The following is a 17,483-nucleotide window of genomic DNA, read 5'->3' on the forward strand; positions in this document are numbered from 1 at the left end:
TACCATAAAGGAGTGAATAAAGCTTACCTTCCCCTACAGAGTAGGAAGGTAGTGGGTTTGTGCCGTCCCCCTGTGCAAGGGGGCATTAGACCTCTGAAGTTGTGTGAATAGAGAGACTGGTGCTATGTACTCTGAATCCAGTCTGCAAAATTCATCATTTCCTCAAATGGGCACTTTTTTCTCAGCAAGAGTCAAAGCAAGTACCTGGTGGCATGGCTCGCCTGCTCTTCTGAGTGCTTGTGCCATGCAAATGTGTTAGCTGGACCCTAATCTCCCTGTGGAAATGCAACCACAAAGCCCTGCAGCAATGTGAATGTATGAACTTGGCAGTGCCAAGAAGACTTTGGGGATGGCATGGAAAAAGGAATGGCAAATAGGGAGGGTGGCCAGGGAGGGAGAACAAGGAAGGACGGATGGCCCCAAAGTGTGGTGCGGAGGCTGAAGGCTGCTGTTGTAAGTAATGTTGATGCTGTCTCATGGTGCTGCTGTGAGAGGTGGTGGAGAGAATTGAAGAATGCACCTGAAGGGAGCTGCTTTTGCAGAGGTGCAGCTGGGTCATGGAGTGTAATTAGGTGATTCTGGTAGAATTTGCTTTTGCAGAGGTGCAGCTGGGTCATGGAGTGTAATACGGTGATTCTGGTAGAATTTGGTCTTGCCAAGGTTAAAGGTGGGCTTGGGAACCAGCTGCTGAAGTCTCTCTCAAGTGGAAGGAGGGGGGCTGCAGTGAGGTGGCTATTTTCATCCTTATTAAATAGTGATGATGGGAATAAAAGTGGTTGCATTGCTACCGAATCTCTGACAGCTGACACTGAATCCTGATACTGTGATACTGCCTTTGATACAGGCAGAGGTGAGAAAACCACTCTAGTTAAAATTAGAGTTGACCTGAACCTTTAAGCCTCTACTGTGCCTTGGTATCTTTAGCTGAAAAAAACAGTAACTTTGGCCAACAAACTGCCCCTGTGTATCCTTAAAAGCCCCCCCAGTACTTTCTTAATGCAGTTGGCAGTGGTAAAGGAGCTTGTAAAGCCTCTCTCTATGTTAAAAGCTGTGCCCCAAATAAATGAAGGCTGTGCTACTTTCACAGCCATTTAGCATGTTCTGCTGCATTTGAGAGCAGAAAGGAAAAACTGTCCCCTTTGGAGACTGCAGTGAAGGCTGCAGGATGCGCAGGTCTGTCACTACCCGCTGCTGGGTCCTGCAAAGGACGTACGTGCCCAGCGGCCAGCACTGCAGTTAAGCCCAGGCTCTCAGGCAGAGCCTGAAATTTCATGTCCCTTGTGATTCGACTGCTGCTGCTCCAGCTTTCTCTACGGACACATGCACATCTATATGCACTCGTCTATGCATGGAGACACTTTCTCTACACAATAGTCCTCCTCTGTGTATACTGCCAGTGTATGTAATATATTAGGCTGTAAAACTCCTCAGTGTTGACACATTTCTGTCACTGCAAATATTCAAATAGTAGTACGTGTTATATCAAGAAGGGAAATTGGCTATACTAATAAGACGACTTTCATATGGATATAATTGTGCCAGTACTAGGATCCCTATTGCTTTGACTGCTGTATTATTCTGGCAGGTTTTTATTTTCAGTATCACCTAGTGCAAGCAAAACATGCTCCTGTTTCCCCAGGGAACAGCCACGCTCCAGCTAAATCAGCCCAATGGCTCTGGTAGGTGCCCTTGCAGGCTGGACCTCTGCAGCTGTGGGACGTCACCGCGCAGTCTGGCAGCTGCTGGCAGGTACTGCTCTTTCATTCCCCAGGGATTCTGCGATTAATACTCCATTTGAAGGTAATGGTAACACCATACTTCTCTTCTGGGCCTGCCCAGGGCTGATAGTAGTTCACATTTCACACCTGTAGGAAGCTATTTTTTTTTCAAACTTACAGACTGCTCTTGTCCCAGTAAGTGTTGGCCTAAAATCTTCCTCTGTGCAATTGCAATAAGGAATAAATCTGTCCCGCCATAACCTTTCCTCACTGGGCCTCTCCTCTTCCTCTTTTACCATGGCTTCTTTGTGTCATCTCCTGCTGCTGTTGATTATTTGGCATTACAATGGTGCCATTTATTTACATGTTTGGGTGACAATGTACCCAAAAGGTCCTGTATAGAATGAAGTTTTCTAACTAGATGTATTCTGTGCTCACAATAGACCTGAACAAAGAAAACTTGGTCCAAATCCCGAAGCTTTGCACATTTGCAATCTGAGTCATTTCTGGCTCATAGCTGTCTTCAATCACAATTGTGTATGTAAGAAGAGGAAACATATTTCATTGGGAAAACACGCACTGCTTTTGAAAAAGCATATATATGTGTATTTACCCAGGACAGCACACAAGTAGTGTTGTTTGTAACTTGTTTGCAGAAGGACAAGTTGACCGTGAAGCCAATAACAGGTGAGAAGGGTTTCTCAAATCTATTTATACTCCAGCCAGCATGCCATTCAGCCCAGAGCTATGTGATAATTTATTGCCGTGGGCCAGTGCTTGCCAGCGTAATGAATTCCTGCATAGCTGGAACAAGCACTTCTGGGTTCAGCTCCGACTCTTGGTGGACTGTGTGATCGTTGACAATGCTGCCTTTTAAGAAATTATTTAACAGTTTCATTTCATAATAATTTGAATCTTTTAAACTTACATTTTAATTTGTAGCTGCCATTATTCCTCTGCCTTAGGGAAAAACACTTCACAGCCCAGTGCAAACTGTAACATTTTGACAGCAAAGTCTGCATGGTTGCCAGTTTCTGATGTTACAGAAGAAAACGCATGTGTAATGTGTTAATTAGGCTTTCTGAAGGAAAAAATCTATTTTATGTGGCTGCATGTGTTTGCTTAGCTATGGGTCTAATCCTAGCCTAGTAAAGCCCAGGCAGGGTAGCACGTTGCAGGGAAGAACACTCCGTGAGCTTGTAGGGTTGTCATTACCAGCACAGTGAATGTGTCCTTTTGGGTTTTCCTTGGAGACAAAATTAAGGAAATAAACTGCCTGTTTACCCCACTTCCCACCCCAATATTCTCTCAGATCTTTTTAATATATCACAGTAAAGGCAGTGAAACTTTACACCTACCTGTACACCCACTGTTTCAAGGGTGGCATTTTTTTCTCGCCTTAAAGTCATTGCTCTTTCATACAAGAAACATTTCTTAGTCTTCAAACATGGTAATAAACAAACGTGGATGATGCATGGTCCTCGTGGTGGTGCTTCGGAGTGCTGGTAAGTGCTTGGCTTACAAAACTAAATTTAGATATAGCTTGGGTCTTGGCTCAGTTTTATGCAAATTTAGGAGGGAAAGAAAATTTGAGATAGAAAACTTGAGATAATTGGATCCATTGGGCCCTGTGCTCATTTCTGCTTACCTTTTTGCAGGACCGGCTTGTCATCCCCAAATGGGTGGGTGGGAGGTGGTCAGCCCCAGCACTGTTGCTTTGTACTTGTGGAGTATATCAGTCTCCTGGGAAGCATCATCTGAAGAATAGAGAAGCTCACACAAGTCCTAATCTCCTTTTCACTGCAATGAGTCTAAATTAAACCTGTCAAAGGACTCTTTGCTTATTAGTTATTAGTATGCTGTTTATTTAAAGAAGTACTTTTCTATTTTTGCTGCTTTGTAAACAACCTCTGAAGAGGTTACAACAAACTTCATCGTGTGTTGGGAGTAGACAGGCTGCAGAGCCATTGGTCAGCCGAGGGAAGCTGGGAATACACCAAGCATCTAAATGCCTACTGCACTCGTTGTGCTGTGGTGTTTCCAGTGGCTTTTGTTCTGTGGAAAAGCTTAATCTAGCTATTTGGCTGTCAGGGGAACTCTGTGGGGTTGGAAACGGGAAATTGTTGACTTGCCTGTGCTAGCAGAGCTCAGAGATGCAGTACGTGCTTTCTCCCTCTCTTGGCCATTGGTAGGATAAATAGTTCTGAACTACTGAGTTTTTCAATGGGAAGAATGTAGTATTGTGGGTTTTTTTTAATTGTCCATGGTGTTTTCTAGATTATTTCTTTATTTTGCACCTTAGAGATACCCTGTTACCACCTGTTGTTGTTATGCTGTGTGGACTGATATGAAATTTGTCTAAGACTCAGAATTAGGTAACTGCGTACCAGGAGACTTGTGTCTTACTAGCTGCTCAACTGCAGAGCGCTGTGTGACAGCAGGGCATTCCCGATGCTCCCTGTTCCCTGGCTTATCCACATGAAAAACTGTGCTATAGAAACCTACTTGTATGCCAGGTCTCTCATGATAATTACTGCATGTATGTATATGCATGTGTTTTCTCCGAAATATAAAGATGAAAGGATCTGCATGGATATTGGGTTATTGATAAAAACCTTAATATTCAAAAAAGGCCAGAAAGATGCATTGCCTTGTGCCCTGATTGTCCATGTTAACTGTATTTACAAGCAAAGAGACACAAAGCTTCAAAGTGGAGGAAAACATTTTAAAAATAAAAAAAAAGAAAGCCATTGTATTGCACTGGCAGGTTTAATTTCCAGTTTGGATGTAAGAGATATTAAACTGATATTGCTTATAAGAGGGGGTAAGGCTGCAAGATAGAAATTGCCCCATTAGATTGATTTCTTAGAGTCACATTTAAAAGTCAAGCAGCTAGTGAATTTGTTAGTTTAGGTTTTACCTGTAGAGTCATCTTGGCCTTGCTACGTGTCTTCGCGTGTCTGCTGGAATGCCTGGAAAGTTTTGTTTGCAGCGTTATAGTTACTGCTCTGGGGAAAGATGGGTCTTTGTTAGCATCCTTAGGCTTCAGCTTTGGTTCATTTGTATACTAAAGACCCAGTTGTTCAGCAGTAGTAATAATAAATGAAGGGCAGCCTATCACATTGAAAGCTTTCAGATTCTCTTTAATTGCTATATAATCAACTCATCTATGCCTCAAGGAAGACTTTATTAAAGCAGGAGGGATTCATATGAAGTAAGATAGGCTTATCACCCCTTTCTCCTTTAAAATAACCTTGATAAAGGGTGTACTCTATACAGTCTAACTTCAGAAATCCTCGCAGGGCTACTTAATGCAGTCACAGAGTTGTATATTAGAAAAGAATATGATGAAGAGAGGTAAGAGGCCAGATTTTGAAATTCAGAGTGTCAGTAAAGTGGAGAGCAATTAGGGGTGGGGAGCGCTGTAGGTAATTCTGTGCTAGCGATGGTGGAATGAGACAGGTGCAAGGCAGGCATACGTGAGATGAACAGAAATAGGATCAGAGGGGTAACGTGGTCCTGGGTCTTGATCACCTTGTCCTGCTATTTACTGTTTGTATCTGCACGTTGGTTTGTGGGTTTGGTTTTTTTTTTTACATTAATATTTTCATTATTCATCCAAAAAGGGCGGTGGGCAAGAAATGCAAACTTGGGATCTTTGCCCCCAATTTTCAGATGATCCAATATACAGTTATGAGTTTGTATTAACCTTCACATTTACCTGAGGACAACATGGAAGTGAGCCCCTAATCCATACTGCAAACATTATGAAACCTTCAGAATCTTGCCCAGGAAGATCAAAATCTCAGTTTGAAGTTCATACCTGCAACATGCATCTCTACATGCTGTAGTCATGATGGCAGTGAGTATATTTGATGTGGAAGGATTAGTGATTTGCTAATCTAGAAGGATTTCTCTTCAGGAGATGTTGGCAGTTCCTTACTGATGAGACGTGACAGTAAGAAAGAGGTTACTTTATCTCTGTGCTGTGATTTCTTTCCTTCCTATAGCTGAGGGGATAACTTCTCAGAATATTCCTTTTAATGATAAAATTTCATAAATGATTATGAAATACCTTGGCTGTTAAGAGGTGTGGCAGTGCAAACACTGTAATACACTGGTTTTGTTGATAACCTGCATAGCATTCTCAACCATAATGCTACTATCTGAGGTAGCTCTTGAAGTTAAATAAAGCAACTGGAGTGTGTATAGTGCTTTGGTGTTCTAGTCATCTTCAGATGCTGAGGGTATGGAATGACAAGTCCCTTAAGGGTTTGAGATTTGAGCAGTGTCACTGGAAGCAAGGGCAGCTGCCAGCTTGTTAAAGGTCTGCAGATCAAGTGCAGCATGGAGCTGTTAGCTGCCGTTTTGGCAGCTATGAAGCCCTGGCTGGAAAACTGATATTGCTTCACTCTGTGCTCAACCCCTCTGCAATGAGACTCCACTGCAGCGGGTGCGCTCTGATTTTAACCCTTAGGACAAACCCACCACCCCGTGCTTGAGTTAGCTGTGGTTGTACATAGAAGCTCTACTGAACCGAGTACAAAATTGCCAGGTAGCTCAAGCTTATATCAGGGCAGGGGAGGGGTGGAAGCACAGCTGACGTATGCTCTGGTCGGTCAGGGTCCAGGCTTGATCTTGTAGCCTAAAAAAGATGTATTTGCTTAATGGAAATGCAACCTAAATCAATTGATGGACCAGTAAAACACAAAACTAGACAAGCTTGTGCTGGGGTGGGGAAGAAGGAAGCAAATGGACTTTTTATAGCACAGGGCACTAGCTTGTGCAGTAAGGAAGGAATGAATAGTATAACATTGGGCTAAGATTTAAGCTGGTTGCATACAGAATGTAAGAGACATCAAACTCATACCTTGCATATAAAAACTCTGATTTATTTACATCTGTAAAAAACAAACCTTAAAGTTGAGTATGGTCTTATAAAACAATTGTATTCCATAAATGTTGTATTCATGAAAAATGGAAGCGTTGTCCAAAAAACCTGTAAAAAAAAAAAAAATTTTTTTTTTTTTTTTTAAAAAGTGGTGAGCCAAACTATCATTTCCTGCATACTATAGTTACTCTTAATCTCATTCTTGCAATACAATTGAGGGTAAACGCCTTATTTGCAAGAGTCCTGTACATTAACTGTGTTGAAGAGAATCTGTTAGCTATATGTAGTCATGAGTTCATGTTACAAACTTATAGCTTGCTCCTGGAGAACCTCTGTTGAATACAACGCTCAGTTTGCTGCAGCGTCCTTAGGGCAGCATCAGAGTCCTTCAGCAGTGCTTAGGATGAGCCTCCTGACGACCACGGCCTCAGTCAAAGCTGGGGGAGATGCTGTGGTAGGATGCCAACTCATGTACCACATCTTCAGGGGAGCCTGGTTTTTGGGGAAAGAGGCTTTGGCTGACTCCATGTCCAGCTAGCAGACGTGCGAGGACGTTTCCAGCTTGATTGCTTAAGTGTTGTTCCATGTGCTGCTGTAGCTCTTGCACCACAGAATTTGGTGCTTGGGGTATGAATAAATACTTTCTTTTATCACCCATCATGGATGCTGGGAAATTTCAGCATAAAACCATAAAGAGATAAAATGACTGTAGTAGCTGAGCAGAAGCTGTCCTCCCACTCTGTTATGTTTTCACCTTCAAAGCTACATTTAGGTGTGCAAAGTACTGGTTTTCTGCTGCCATGTTTCTGGTTTGTTTCTATTCTGGGTGGTTACTGCCAGCAGAACAGACAACCCCCAAATCCATGCAAAAATGTATTTGTATTTTTATGCAGTTGGGAGAGAACTACACTTCTGATGAAAGAGAAGATTGGCATGCAGAGTTTGCTCTGCTGATGATCTTTGCAGTATCTCCCTGGTGATTTTGAACTTGATAGGGGATGGTGCATCTGCCTGTGTGATTACAAGGTGGACCTGTTGACATGTCCTGGCTGTTCACTATGGGTATGGCTGCTCTGCCACCTCAAGCTCACAAACCCCTGACAATCCAAAGCATCTATTCACGGTGAGTTACTTCTTTATATTCAAACCCCCACCTTAAACATAACAATTAAGGTTTCCTTGTATCTGTGGTGTAAAATGGCACTGAGCTTATTGAAGGATGGTTGTGACTAAGGCACTAGACTAAAACTCAGGAGTTCAGTATCCAAAGGTGTTCCTTGTACAGCATAAGATGAGCCTCAGTTCCCCCATCATGAAGGTGGGCAGGAAGGGTTAAAAATCCTGTGTGAAAGTGAAGTGCCCAGATACCAACACCATGAAAACTGTAGGAAAAATTAAAACTTTTCTTATCAAAATAGGACTGCAAATGGCTTTTTTTCTGGATCTTGTTCTGTACTAAAGTTGCATATGAAAACACATCAAATTAATTAAAGTTACATTAATTAAAAGTTGCATCTTAATTGTGGTGATAAATTAGTTAGGTGAGCAAGATCCAGTAAATTCTGAAACTGTATTCCAGTGAATGCTGTAAAAGCCTAGAATTAATCAACTGTAAATAACTTGTGTTTTTATTAACAAGAATCTGTCTAGACTCTTCAGTGAAATTACAATAAATCCCCTAAAACTGCATAAATCAGAAAGAATATAAACCTGTTTTGGGGAGAACAGGATTCTCAATGGTAGCATTCTCTTCTTTTATGAAAAAAAAAAAAAAAAAAAGAAAAAGATACATGTCCTTAGGTGCCTCAGGATTTATAATGTTGTTTGATTGGGCTATTACAAAACTACTCTAATCAGGATTAAGCCTTGTACCCTGGAAACTAGAGGTGATGAGATTACGTGATAATCAAAGGTGATTTAGAAGATCAAAGCCTTTTTGAAGGAGTAAGATCCCTAATTTTATTCCTTTAAAAGGGGTTATCGTGCTTTAACTTGTATTTGACCTTATTCTCTCTCTGCATGTTGGTAAATACCTAGTGTAAATACGTGGCTTTGCTGAAGGCATTGATGTTTTTGCAATAAAACTCAATTGGTCCAGGACTTCACCTCCTCCACTGGAAATGTCACAACAGCCACTTTTTACATAACTGAAACTGTGATGCCTCCTGAATAAATAACATGTCAAATAATGATAATTTCTGATAGTTTTTGAACCCCTTTAGCTAAACAGTGAAACAAAGGACTTGGCTACAGGTCCTGTCTTTATCAAACCAATTTGCCTCAGACTCACCCAGCTGCAAAGTGTTTCTTTTGCTCAGCGTAGATCTTCGAGTTAAACCATAAAATGCAATCCAAAGGAGAAGCAGGTGGCTACCACTCTGCTGATATTTCATTAGGTTGTTGGGACCAGTTTGGGTTTTTAGATGCAATGCCATCATATTGTTTCCTTGTGAGAAAAAAATGAAGCCGTGTTTTTGGAGGCTTGGGTAAGGCTGCTTCCTTCCTCTGGGGCCTCTGGTGTTGCTCGTGCCTCTGCCTTCGTGGGTGCTTCTGCTGTCAGTCCCTCTGCAGCCCCTGGCCCACAACGTAGAGCTCGGGGTGGGAAGCAGATCTGTTGGACTCTTTGATTTCAGGAACGCAAGGGCTGTTCCAAGAGTCGCCTGCTTTTCTAGGGCTCTCCTCCAAGCTGCAGAAGGAAAGATGCTTAAGATAAGAGGCTAATGAATCATGACTTTTAAAAACAGCGCTGATTAGACCACGTAAAACCACGAAGCACAAATGCTGCACAATACTGTGTCACTCCCTGTCTCCTCCTGTATACATGCTCTTTATATGCACCATCCAGATTTTATTCTTGTGATGCCAAATGCACTGCACTGTCCCCTCCCAAAACTCTCTTGGGAAGCTAGTGTTTTGTATGTTTAGCAGGGGATCGGTGTGAATCTGGGTTCACTTGCAGACAGAGACAGAATTGAATGAAAAGTCTTGTTCCAGACTCCTGGAGAAAAGGTCTTAACTCTGTTATGCATCTGCTTAGCATGGTTACAGTGATTTCTGAGTATGCCAACATGACTGTGGGATGGGTATTCTGGTGGTATAAATCTGCCACTCTGGAGACAGGGGAACTGAGACACAGAAAGTATAAATGATGTTCCTGAGGTCGCATTGGCAATCTCTAGGGGCACAGGGACTTTATGAATCAAGACTGATTATAGCAGTGGAGCTAGTCATCAATATCTCACGCCATGGGCCTTCGTGTTGAAATGTGCCCTGTGTTGCTGTAACTAATTAAAGTGGCTTAAGCTCAATATGGGGAAATATTCCAGAGTTATCTGGGAATCATTACTGTATTTTAAGTACATAAACTGCTAAACTGAATTAGATTTCAACTACAGACAAGCTGTTACTTTCCTATTCTGACTGCTAGGACTTTAATGATTTGAACTGCCGAATGAAGAGGATTGTGATACATGACCAGCCATGAAACTAATCCTGATTCAAATAACCCCCAGCTGCAGAAGGTCTCACTTGGGCTACTTGCTTTGGGCCTGATTCAGTCAACCCAATCCATTCTTGAGCCCTCCTTGAAGAGTATCTTAAAGGCAATAGTATTTAATCTTCTATCTCTGCTCTACCTCTTGGGAGATTAGCAGTCTCAATGAAATATTATTTCATTTAACTGCATACACAGAAGTCCTATTACAGATTAACAAGATTTCTGTGAGCAGAGCAATTGTACATGTTATGCCTTGATAAGATGCCAATAACTGCTGATTGCTGTCAAATGACCAAGCTTAGAAACCAGCAAAGTTAGCCCAGTCTATCCATCCACAGGCTGTCCAAATGGGAACCGGTTGTACTGACTTGAGCACTGAAACCTGAGCCTGAAACTCTTGTCCAGGTACCCTAAGACTTAACAGAAAAGCTCTAGCTCCAGCCCTAGTTAGGGGTAATGATATTTTAAGTCCTGGTACTTCTTAGAGCATGGGATGGGCAGAAGACATGCTCGGGAAAGGAGCGCTTTTTGCCTTGTAGGGGAGCAGTGAGGGTGCAGGAGACACGCAAATCTGCGCACAGCACCGACGTTTAATGCCTGGCAATGCTAGCTAGCAAAATGAGTTAGAAGTTGCTTTTTTTTTTCAGTGTTTCTGCTAAAATAGGGTGGGTGGGAAAGGGGACTCAGCTGCCTGATGAGGAACACGTTGCTTGTACAGGTTCCTGCCAGATTATCTTTAGCAATCTTCTTCTCAGCAAATGGATGTTTTAATTGGGCATGGAAAAAGTGGAGGGATCTATCCTCGAGTTTGGGAGCATGGGAGAAACTGGCTAACTCACTGATTTTCAAAATGTTTTACCTATAAAAGAGTGATGCTTTTGCAGGTTTGACTCTGTCTCCCCTCCCTCCTGCAACTAGTGCTTGAAACTGCTAGTAACACACAAAACCCCCACACGGCCAAAAAAAAGGCATTGTTATATTTGGAGAGGAGAGGTAGAGCAAGGGAAGGAATGCAGGAAAGATTGACAGCTGGGTGGGAATAGCTTGTGAATTTGAGACCAGATGCAAACATGGCCAGAATGGGCAGGTTTAGGTATACAACATCTGGTTTAGGGAGACATTTTGAAATTTCCCTCTGTCAGCTAAATGAATTGCAAAGCAGAGGAAGCCCTGGATGTTTAATGAACTTGAAGGGGAAAGATGGATCAGAGTGTGGTGCTTTGTCTGTTATGGCATCTGCTACAAGAGCAGGGGTCAGCATCTGTGCACAGGGATGTGGTGCTCACAGCTGTGGCAACCGCTCCGGTCCTCAGTGGAAGATGACCAGCAGTGATGTGAGGGGCTCTCGGAACTTTTGCCACATGCTGATTCCTAAAATGGTCCTTTGGCCATTGGCACATCTGCTGTGGTATTTGTATTAGGCCATTCAATGCGAGGTCTGTAAAAATTTACTGAAGGCAGCTTATTTTAAGCGTAAGAAAACACACAGTAGCATATTGCATCTTAAATCAGTGCGTGTGGTAATTAATGGGCTAGATTTCCCTTTTGCTTATATTGATGTAAATTTGGACTAACTGAGTAGGACTACTTTTGATGTCCATTTGTATAAATGGTAAGCTGAATTTGGCTCAGGATACATATAGTTCTTCCAAAATGCTGTATATCATAACATTAGGATATATAATTTTTTTCAGGAAGGGGAAGATTTTATTTACAGGTTTTTTTTATATTACTCTCTATGTTCTGACAGACTACAATAGAAAGATAATACACCCCATTGAAGCATAAATTAGCTAACTATTTATAATAGACTGTTTTTAAAATCGATCCATAAAGCTGCCAAGGGCTTTTGTCTTGCAAGGTTTGACATAAAGCCTCTTTTGAAAACGTTTATTTCTGCTAGCAGGCACTGGAGTAGACAACGCTGACTTCACACAGTACATAACAACAACAGAAAACCCAGCAACAATGTACAGGACTTTTAGGAAATCTTCAAATGTCAGAATATAATGCAATATTAGAACTGGGAATGCAAAACGGTTTGCATTTCCCACTGTTTTTTGCATGTTTTGTTCAGCACATTCCTCTACTGTCAGCGTGAGAAACTTGGTCCTTATTCTGTATTTGGGGACTTCAGTATCCACGACTGTCCCTGTACTCGCAGCGCATTGAGTGCTTGTGTGATTTTTAACTCCTGCTAGGGTTGGTCTTGCAATCCCTACTCATGGGGACGATTCATGTGATTTCAGCTGTTCTGTGGCAAGAGTAAAAGTACTCCTCACATGAGGAAAGGTTACCTGAGAAGGGTCTTAATCCTCTTGCGTAGCGTAGAGCTTAATGGACTTAAACATCCTAAGATGCTAAGAAACTAGAATAACACCACTTTGTAATTCTAGGCTGTTACACTGATCTTTGTGTATTCCTAAATACCCATTCCTGTTTTCTGGCTGGTTTTGTGATTTCTTTTTTTTTTTTTAAATGGTAGAGAAAATTTAAAGCTAAGCCCAGATGTTTTTAACAATGGCAATCAATGCTTTTGCAAACTTGGAATTGGTGTATGTTGATGCTTCAATTTATTTAAACTGACTTTTTCAGAGCAATGAATCTCTAGTAGCCATGGGAGGTTTTTCCACTTTGAAAACTGGGACCCATCAGACTTGAAATCAGCATCCAGACGTGAAAGCCTACACAAGAAGCTCAAAATTTCAAGCTATAATTCCGTCCATACAGATCTTTGCCTACACATTATCTGTCTGTCATTCTTGCCAGCTGATATTTGAAACATTCTAATACAGATTTCAGCTGAACAGTTTACTGGCTTAAAGGCTGATGTTAGGAACGACACCCTTCCTCTCAGTCCAAGCCTACCTTCTCATGGTTATTTAAAGATATTTATAACCGGAGGGTTACTTCAGATCTTTTAGGAATTGAATGCGGATGTCTTTAGCCCCCATGCAAATAAGGGGAGTTCTGTGCCATGAAACCAACACTGAATTTTCCCTGGGGTGCCTGTCACAGCAGATGTGTAAGTCTAAGGCTTGAGCAAGCCATGGAAAATTAACTCTTCCCTTCACTCAAACTGGTAGTCTACTGAAATCTGGGGCAATATAATAGAAGAGAAGAGAATAATTTCAGTTGGAAGAATCATCTAGTTCCACTACAGTGTTAACTTTGCCCAGCCACCTGTTCTGTACATGAGCAGGCCACTTTTCTGGGAAATCTCTAACGACATTAAATTCCCATCAGGAGTTTAGAAAGCCAATGCAGTGTTATACTTCTGCTTTCTCAGCCTAAAGTGGAAGGTTTCTTACCTTGCTTGGTTAAGCGCAGGTTCGCTGCCAGCTGTTAGGGGAGCTGGAAGACGAAACTGGACCCCTGGTCGGCGGTCAGAGAAACTTCTCCTCACGAAAGGCTGAGGACTGGCAGCACTCAGGGACAGCTTTCTAGTCCGGTCTCCAGGCTGCCGGAAAAGCAGACTGCTCTTTTGGGAAATCTGTGAAGCTTCAGGCTGGCTGGTCACCTCCACAGCGGCTTTGGTGGGTACCAGTGGAGGTCTGGCTTCGAATAAGGAAGAGGTGGCCGGGCAAAATATCGAACGGACATTGCTGCCCCTTTTGGAGGAGGAGAGCTGGTGCTCGTCCCCAGCATCCAGCCCAGCTCTTGGCCCCTTGTAGGAGCGGGATGGGGAGGTTGGTGGGGAGGGGGCAGTGGGGAATGGAGGGGGGCTTGCATCTTGGCGGTAGGCTGGGGAGCCCAGGAGCCGGTGCGGCGTCGGCGAGCTTTGCCTGTGTCCCGCGGGAGGGCTGAGTGGTTTTCGCTGGGGTGGTGGAGAGGGCAGCTTCTTCTGCAAGGGTGGGCTGGGCACCCTGGGGCTAGAGGGGGGACTGGGTTTCCTCTGCGTGGTGGGTGAGCTCTGTTGCGGGTTGCTAAAAGCCTGCAGAGAGTGTCTGTGGTGTGTTGGGGGGCTGAAAAGCCGTTTCTCAGTTGGTGGAGAAGAAGGAGGAGTTCTCGTTGGGGAGACCCTCCTGGCAAATGCTGAGCCTTTTTCGTTTCTCCTGAGCGAATCGGGAGAACCATGCTTCTGGTATTGCACTGAAGACGCAGGTGAATTGGGCTCTTTGCTCTCTGAGCTGTTGCTGTGTGGTTTTGAAACCCCACTGGGATTTTGAAGAGGAATAATTTTATGGGTTTGCTTGTACAAATCTGCAGCCTCTTTTCTTTGGGTTGCCAATATCTCCTCCTGGCTAGGGATGTGCACGTTGGTAGGGTTCAGCTCCAGAGAGTACCTCTGCAGTTTCTCATCCCCTGCTCCAGTATTCCTTAGACCTTTATTAGCAATTGCACTGGGGCCGCTGATATTTTTACTTGGCAATAAGTCAATGGACTGAAGGGAGGCTTTCATTTTTGGGGAAACTTGTGATCTCTTAGTAGCATGAAGTTCTGTTTTGGTGGGCTTTTTGGCGTCTTCTGAAGAGTTTTGTTCTATTCTTGCAGTTTCTTCAGGCTCAGATAAGTCAAAAGAAGTGTCCGTTAACATTTCAGGTGGTGGTGGTGGCAGGCTCTCAATGTCTTCGCCAGTCTCTTCCTTTGTGTCCTTCTTGCTTAATTCTGTAGCTGGTGCAGGAGGAAAGGCATTTGGGAAGCCAGAAGAAACTCCATTGGTGTTCAAAGGGTTTGTGTCTTCTACTGGGGAAATACGATGCTTAAGATTTAAAGGTGCCAGGCCTCTCTGAAAGGGAATGGTGGGTGGGATGACTGGAAGTCCAAATTTTCTGATGCACTTTATTGGTCCTAAAGATCTTAAAGGTGCATCTTTTACAAGGTTGTCAGTAGGACTGAACGTTTCGATAAGCTTTTTGACAGTCTGCCGGGGGGCACAGCTGCTGCCACTGAGCGTTTGGGCTCCAGGAGGCTCCTTTTCTTTGCCTCCTGATGTCTCCTGGGTGGGCACAGTAGCTCTTAAAGGCTTCCTGCCTCTTTTTTCATCCAGCTGATGGGCAGGATTTTGATCAACCGTGAACAAAGGGACTTTATCCTGGTTAGGCAGGATGCTGAAATTTTTTGAGAGGCACGCCTTCAGTTTGCTGGAGGACCTAGACATAAGTTGCTCATCCTGCAGATAAGGTGCTGTTCTTGACTTCCAAGGCTCTGGGTTGTCATCTGTATCCTTCTTTCCATAAAACATTTCCAGCCTTTTGCTGAGCTCTTTTTGAGTTCTCTGAAGCTCTAGGAGGGTCGGGTCCTCTGCCTGGCTCCTGAGGGACTCCTCTGACCTGGACCGTTGCTGTTTCCTGAAGGTTTTCTGGCTGCCCGTTGCTGTACTGGGCCTTGTTGTTAGGACTGTTCTTCCACTCTCATCCTCTATCCATTCTTTACGCCTGGATTTAGCTGGGACAAACTTAATTTTTTCACTGATGGCATCTTTCATCTTCAGAATAATCTCCTCTGTCTCTGCGTTCTCTGTCCTCTTGGTGGACTGCCTTTGTGTGTTATCAGCAAGTGCAGGCGAAGATAGGGACCTCCTTGGCAGAACATCCTTCCCCATTTCTGATAAACTTGTGTTGTCGTCATCCTCCCCCAGGGTGCTCCCTTCATCGTCATCATCATCATCATCAGAAGGAAAATCTATTGATTCACAGATTTTGAAATGTTCACCTTCCTGAGTAGAGTTAGACTGGAAGGAGTTATAGGAACGGCTTTTGCTCAAGCTTGCATATTGGGGCATGGTAGAAATGCCTCCTGGTACTCTACCCTGACAAGAAGTCGCTTCCCTGCTCTGCACAGATGAATAAAATATATCTTTAAAATGCCTTTCAAGGGCACAGTCATGGGATGCGGCTGTGCCCGGTGACACTGTCCCATCAGGCACGTGCTCCACTGTTCTGGCATGCTTTTGAGACAGATGTCCATGTGCACAGGAATCACAGCTTGCTTGTCCTCCATGCTGGCTGAGAGCACTGAACTCTTTGAGGGATTCATTGTCCACGCCAATGCCACTGTCCTCAGAATACAAAGTCCTGTCATCACCTTGGGACGGGGAGGATCCCACTGTTGAGGCTTCAAGCAGCCTTACCGTCTGTAGCAGGCGCTCATCAAAGCTTTGCTTTGCTTTCAGTTTTCCTTCCAAGGTGCTTGCAGCAGACTGCAGGTAGCTGCATGTCTCCTGCAGGGCGTCGGAGGTGAGGGAGGCCAGTGTCCCACTCAGTAACTGCATTTTATTGACTGTGTACTGCAGTAGTTGTTGCAGGAGATCAGGGTGCTCCTTCAAATCACCTTTTTCTGCTGGCCATGCCAGATTCCCACCTACATCTTTGAGAAGATTTTCCCCATCATTGGCAATTTCTTCCAAGAGCTGGTTGATTTCATCAAAGCGAAGTACCAAAAAGGTTACCATCTGCTGTAGGAAGAGCTGAGTTTGGGTAGCCTGGTTGGCCATGTGAAGTATAGATTCATACTTGGAGAGGTTGGGATTTAAGTAGGCGTATGCACTCTGATGAGCCTTAACAAGCAGTTCTGGGAAATCTACCTTTTTCTCTGTCTCACACGGGGCCAAAACAGACTTTTCTTTACTTTTGCTAGGTCGACCTTGCTTTGCCAGCTTATGATTTTTTTGCTTCTTTCCTTTCTTTGGGATTTGCTTTGCATTGCTTTCATTCTTGTCATCCCAAATGAAAGCTGATGCTTCTGATTCACAGGAGCTTTGCTTTCTGATCTGTATGGCCTCAGTGATGTGTTTTTGAGACTCAATCAGTTCGGACATAACAACTTCAGCACCTGTGGCTGTCCTCTCAATTTTTTTGTCTTCCCTGGAAATCAGGGGACCTGAATGAGCCTTGGAATATAACTGCAAATGATCATTTTTGTCCTCCTCTGATAGTTTATCTTCCTTTTCTTTCCTCTGGATCTCATATTGGTGGAATTCATCAATATAGTAGCAAGATGAACCTCTAACCAGCAGAGGGATTCCTTTCTCTCCTGGATCAATACGCAAAATACTTTTGGGTTTATTCAAAGCCTTAAGACCACTTCTTGCAATAGTATTAGCAATCTCACTGTGAGAAGGTGTGCAGCCCATCTTTCCTCCGTCTTTGGCTTTATTTTTGATTAAAAATCCAAATGAACTAGGGAAAGCACAACAAAGAATTAAACTCACTGTTTTGTCCCGAACTGCAGACTGGCCTTTTTCTCATAAGCTTTCCATCACGATCCCAGTTTTGTTGTCGGTTTTCATTGTTGTTTGCCTTGAAATCTCACGTGCTTACTGCCTAGGATCTGCTCTTGAAGTTGTGCACTGTTCCATTGCATGTTCAAACTCAGGTTTTCTTCCTTGATTCAAAAAGGGAGTGTGAAAGCTCTGCTGGATTTAGAGCTAATGGAT

At 43.4% G+C, this 17,483-nt stretch overlaps 1 protein-coding gene across 3 annotated transcripts; it reads right to left on the reverse strand.

Moving 5' to 3' along the window:
- Nucleotides 1–6,516: 6,516 nt before the first annotated feature.
- PCARE (photoreceptor cilium actin regulator) lies at nucleotides 6,517–17,483 on the reverse strand. Of its 3 annotated transcripts, none has more exons than XR_008238054.1 (3): nucleotides 13,417–17,483; nucleotides 8,900–9,295; nucleotides 6,517–6,717 (listed from the first exon to the last, which is right to left on the reverse strand). XR_008238054.1 is itself a non-coding variant. In XM_052806591.1 (2 exons), the coding sequence occupies exons 1-2, from the start codon at nucleotides 17,178–17,180 to the stop codon at nucleotides 9,166–9,168; spliced, it is 3,894 nt and encodes a 1,297-aa protein (XP_052662551.1). In that variant the 5' UTR covers nucleotides 17,181–17,483; the 3' UTR covers nucleotides 8,378–9,165. The 3 variants fall into 3 exon arrangements, 1 of the variants encoding a protein (XP_052662551.1); XR_008238055.1 differs by lacking the exon at nucleotides 6,517–6,717 and adding an exon at nucleotides 7,019–7,991; XM_052806591.1 differs by lacking the exon at nucleotides 6,517–6,717 and having other exon boundaries at nucleotides 8,378–9,295.

The sequence above is a fragment of the Harpia harpyja genome, chromosome 13 (genome assembly GCF_026419915.1).
Source record: "Harpia harpyja isolate bHarHar1 chromosome 13, bHarHar1 primary haplotype, whole genome shotgun sequence".
NCBI lineage: Eukaryota > Metazoa > Chordata > Aves > Accipitriformes > Accipitridae > Harpia > Harpia harpyja.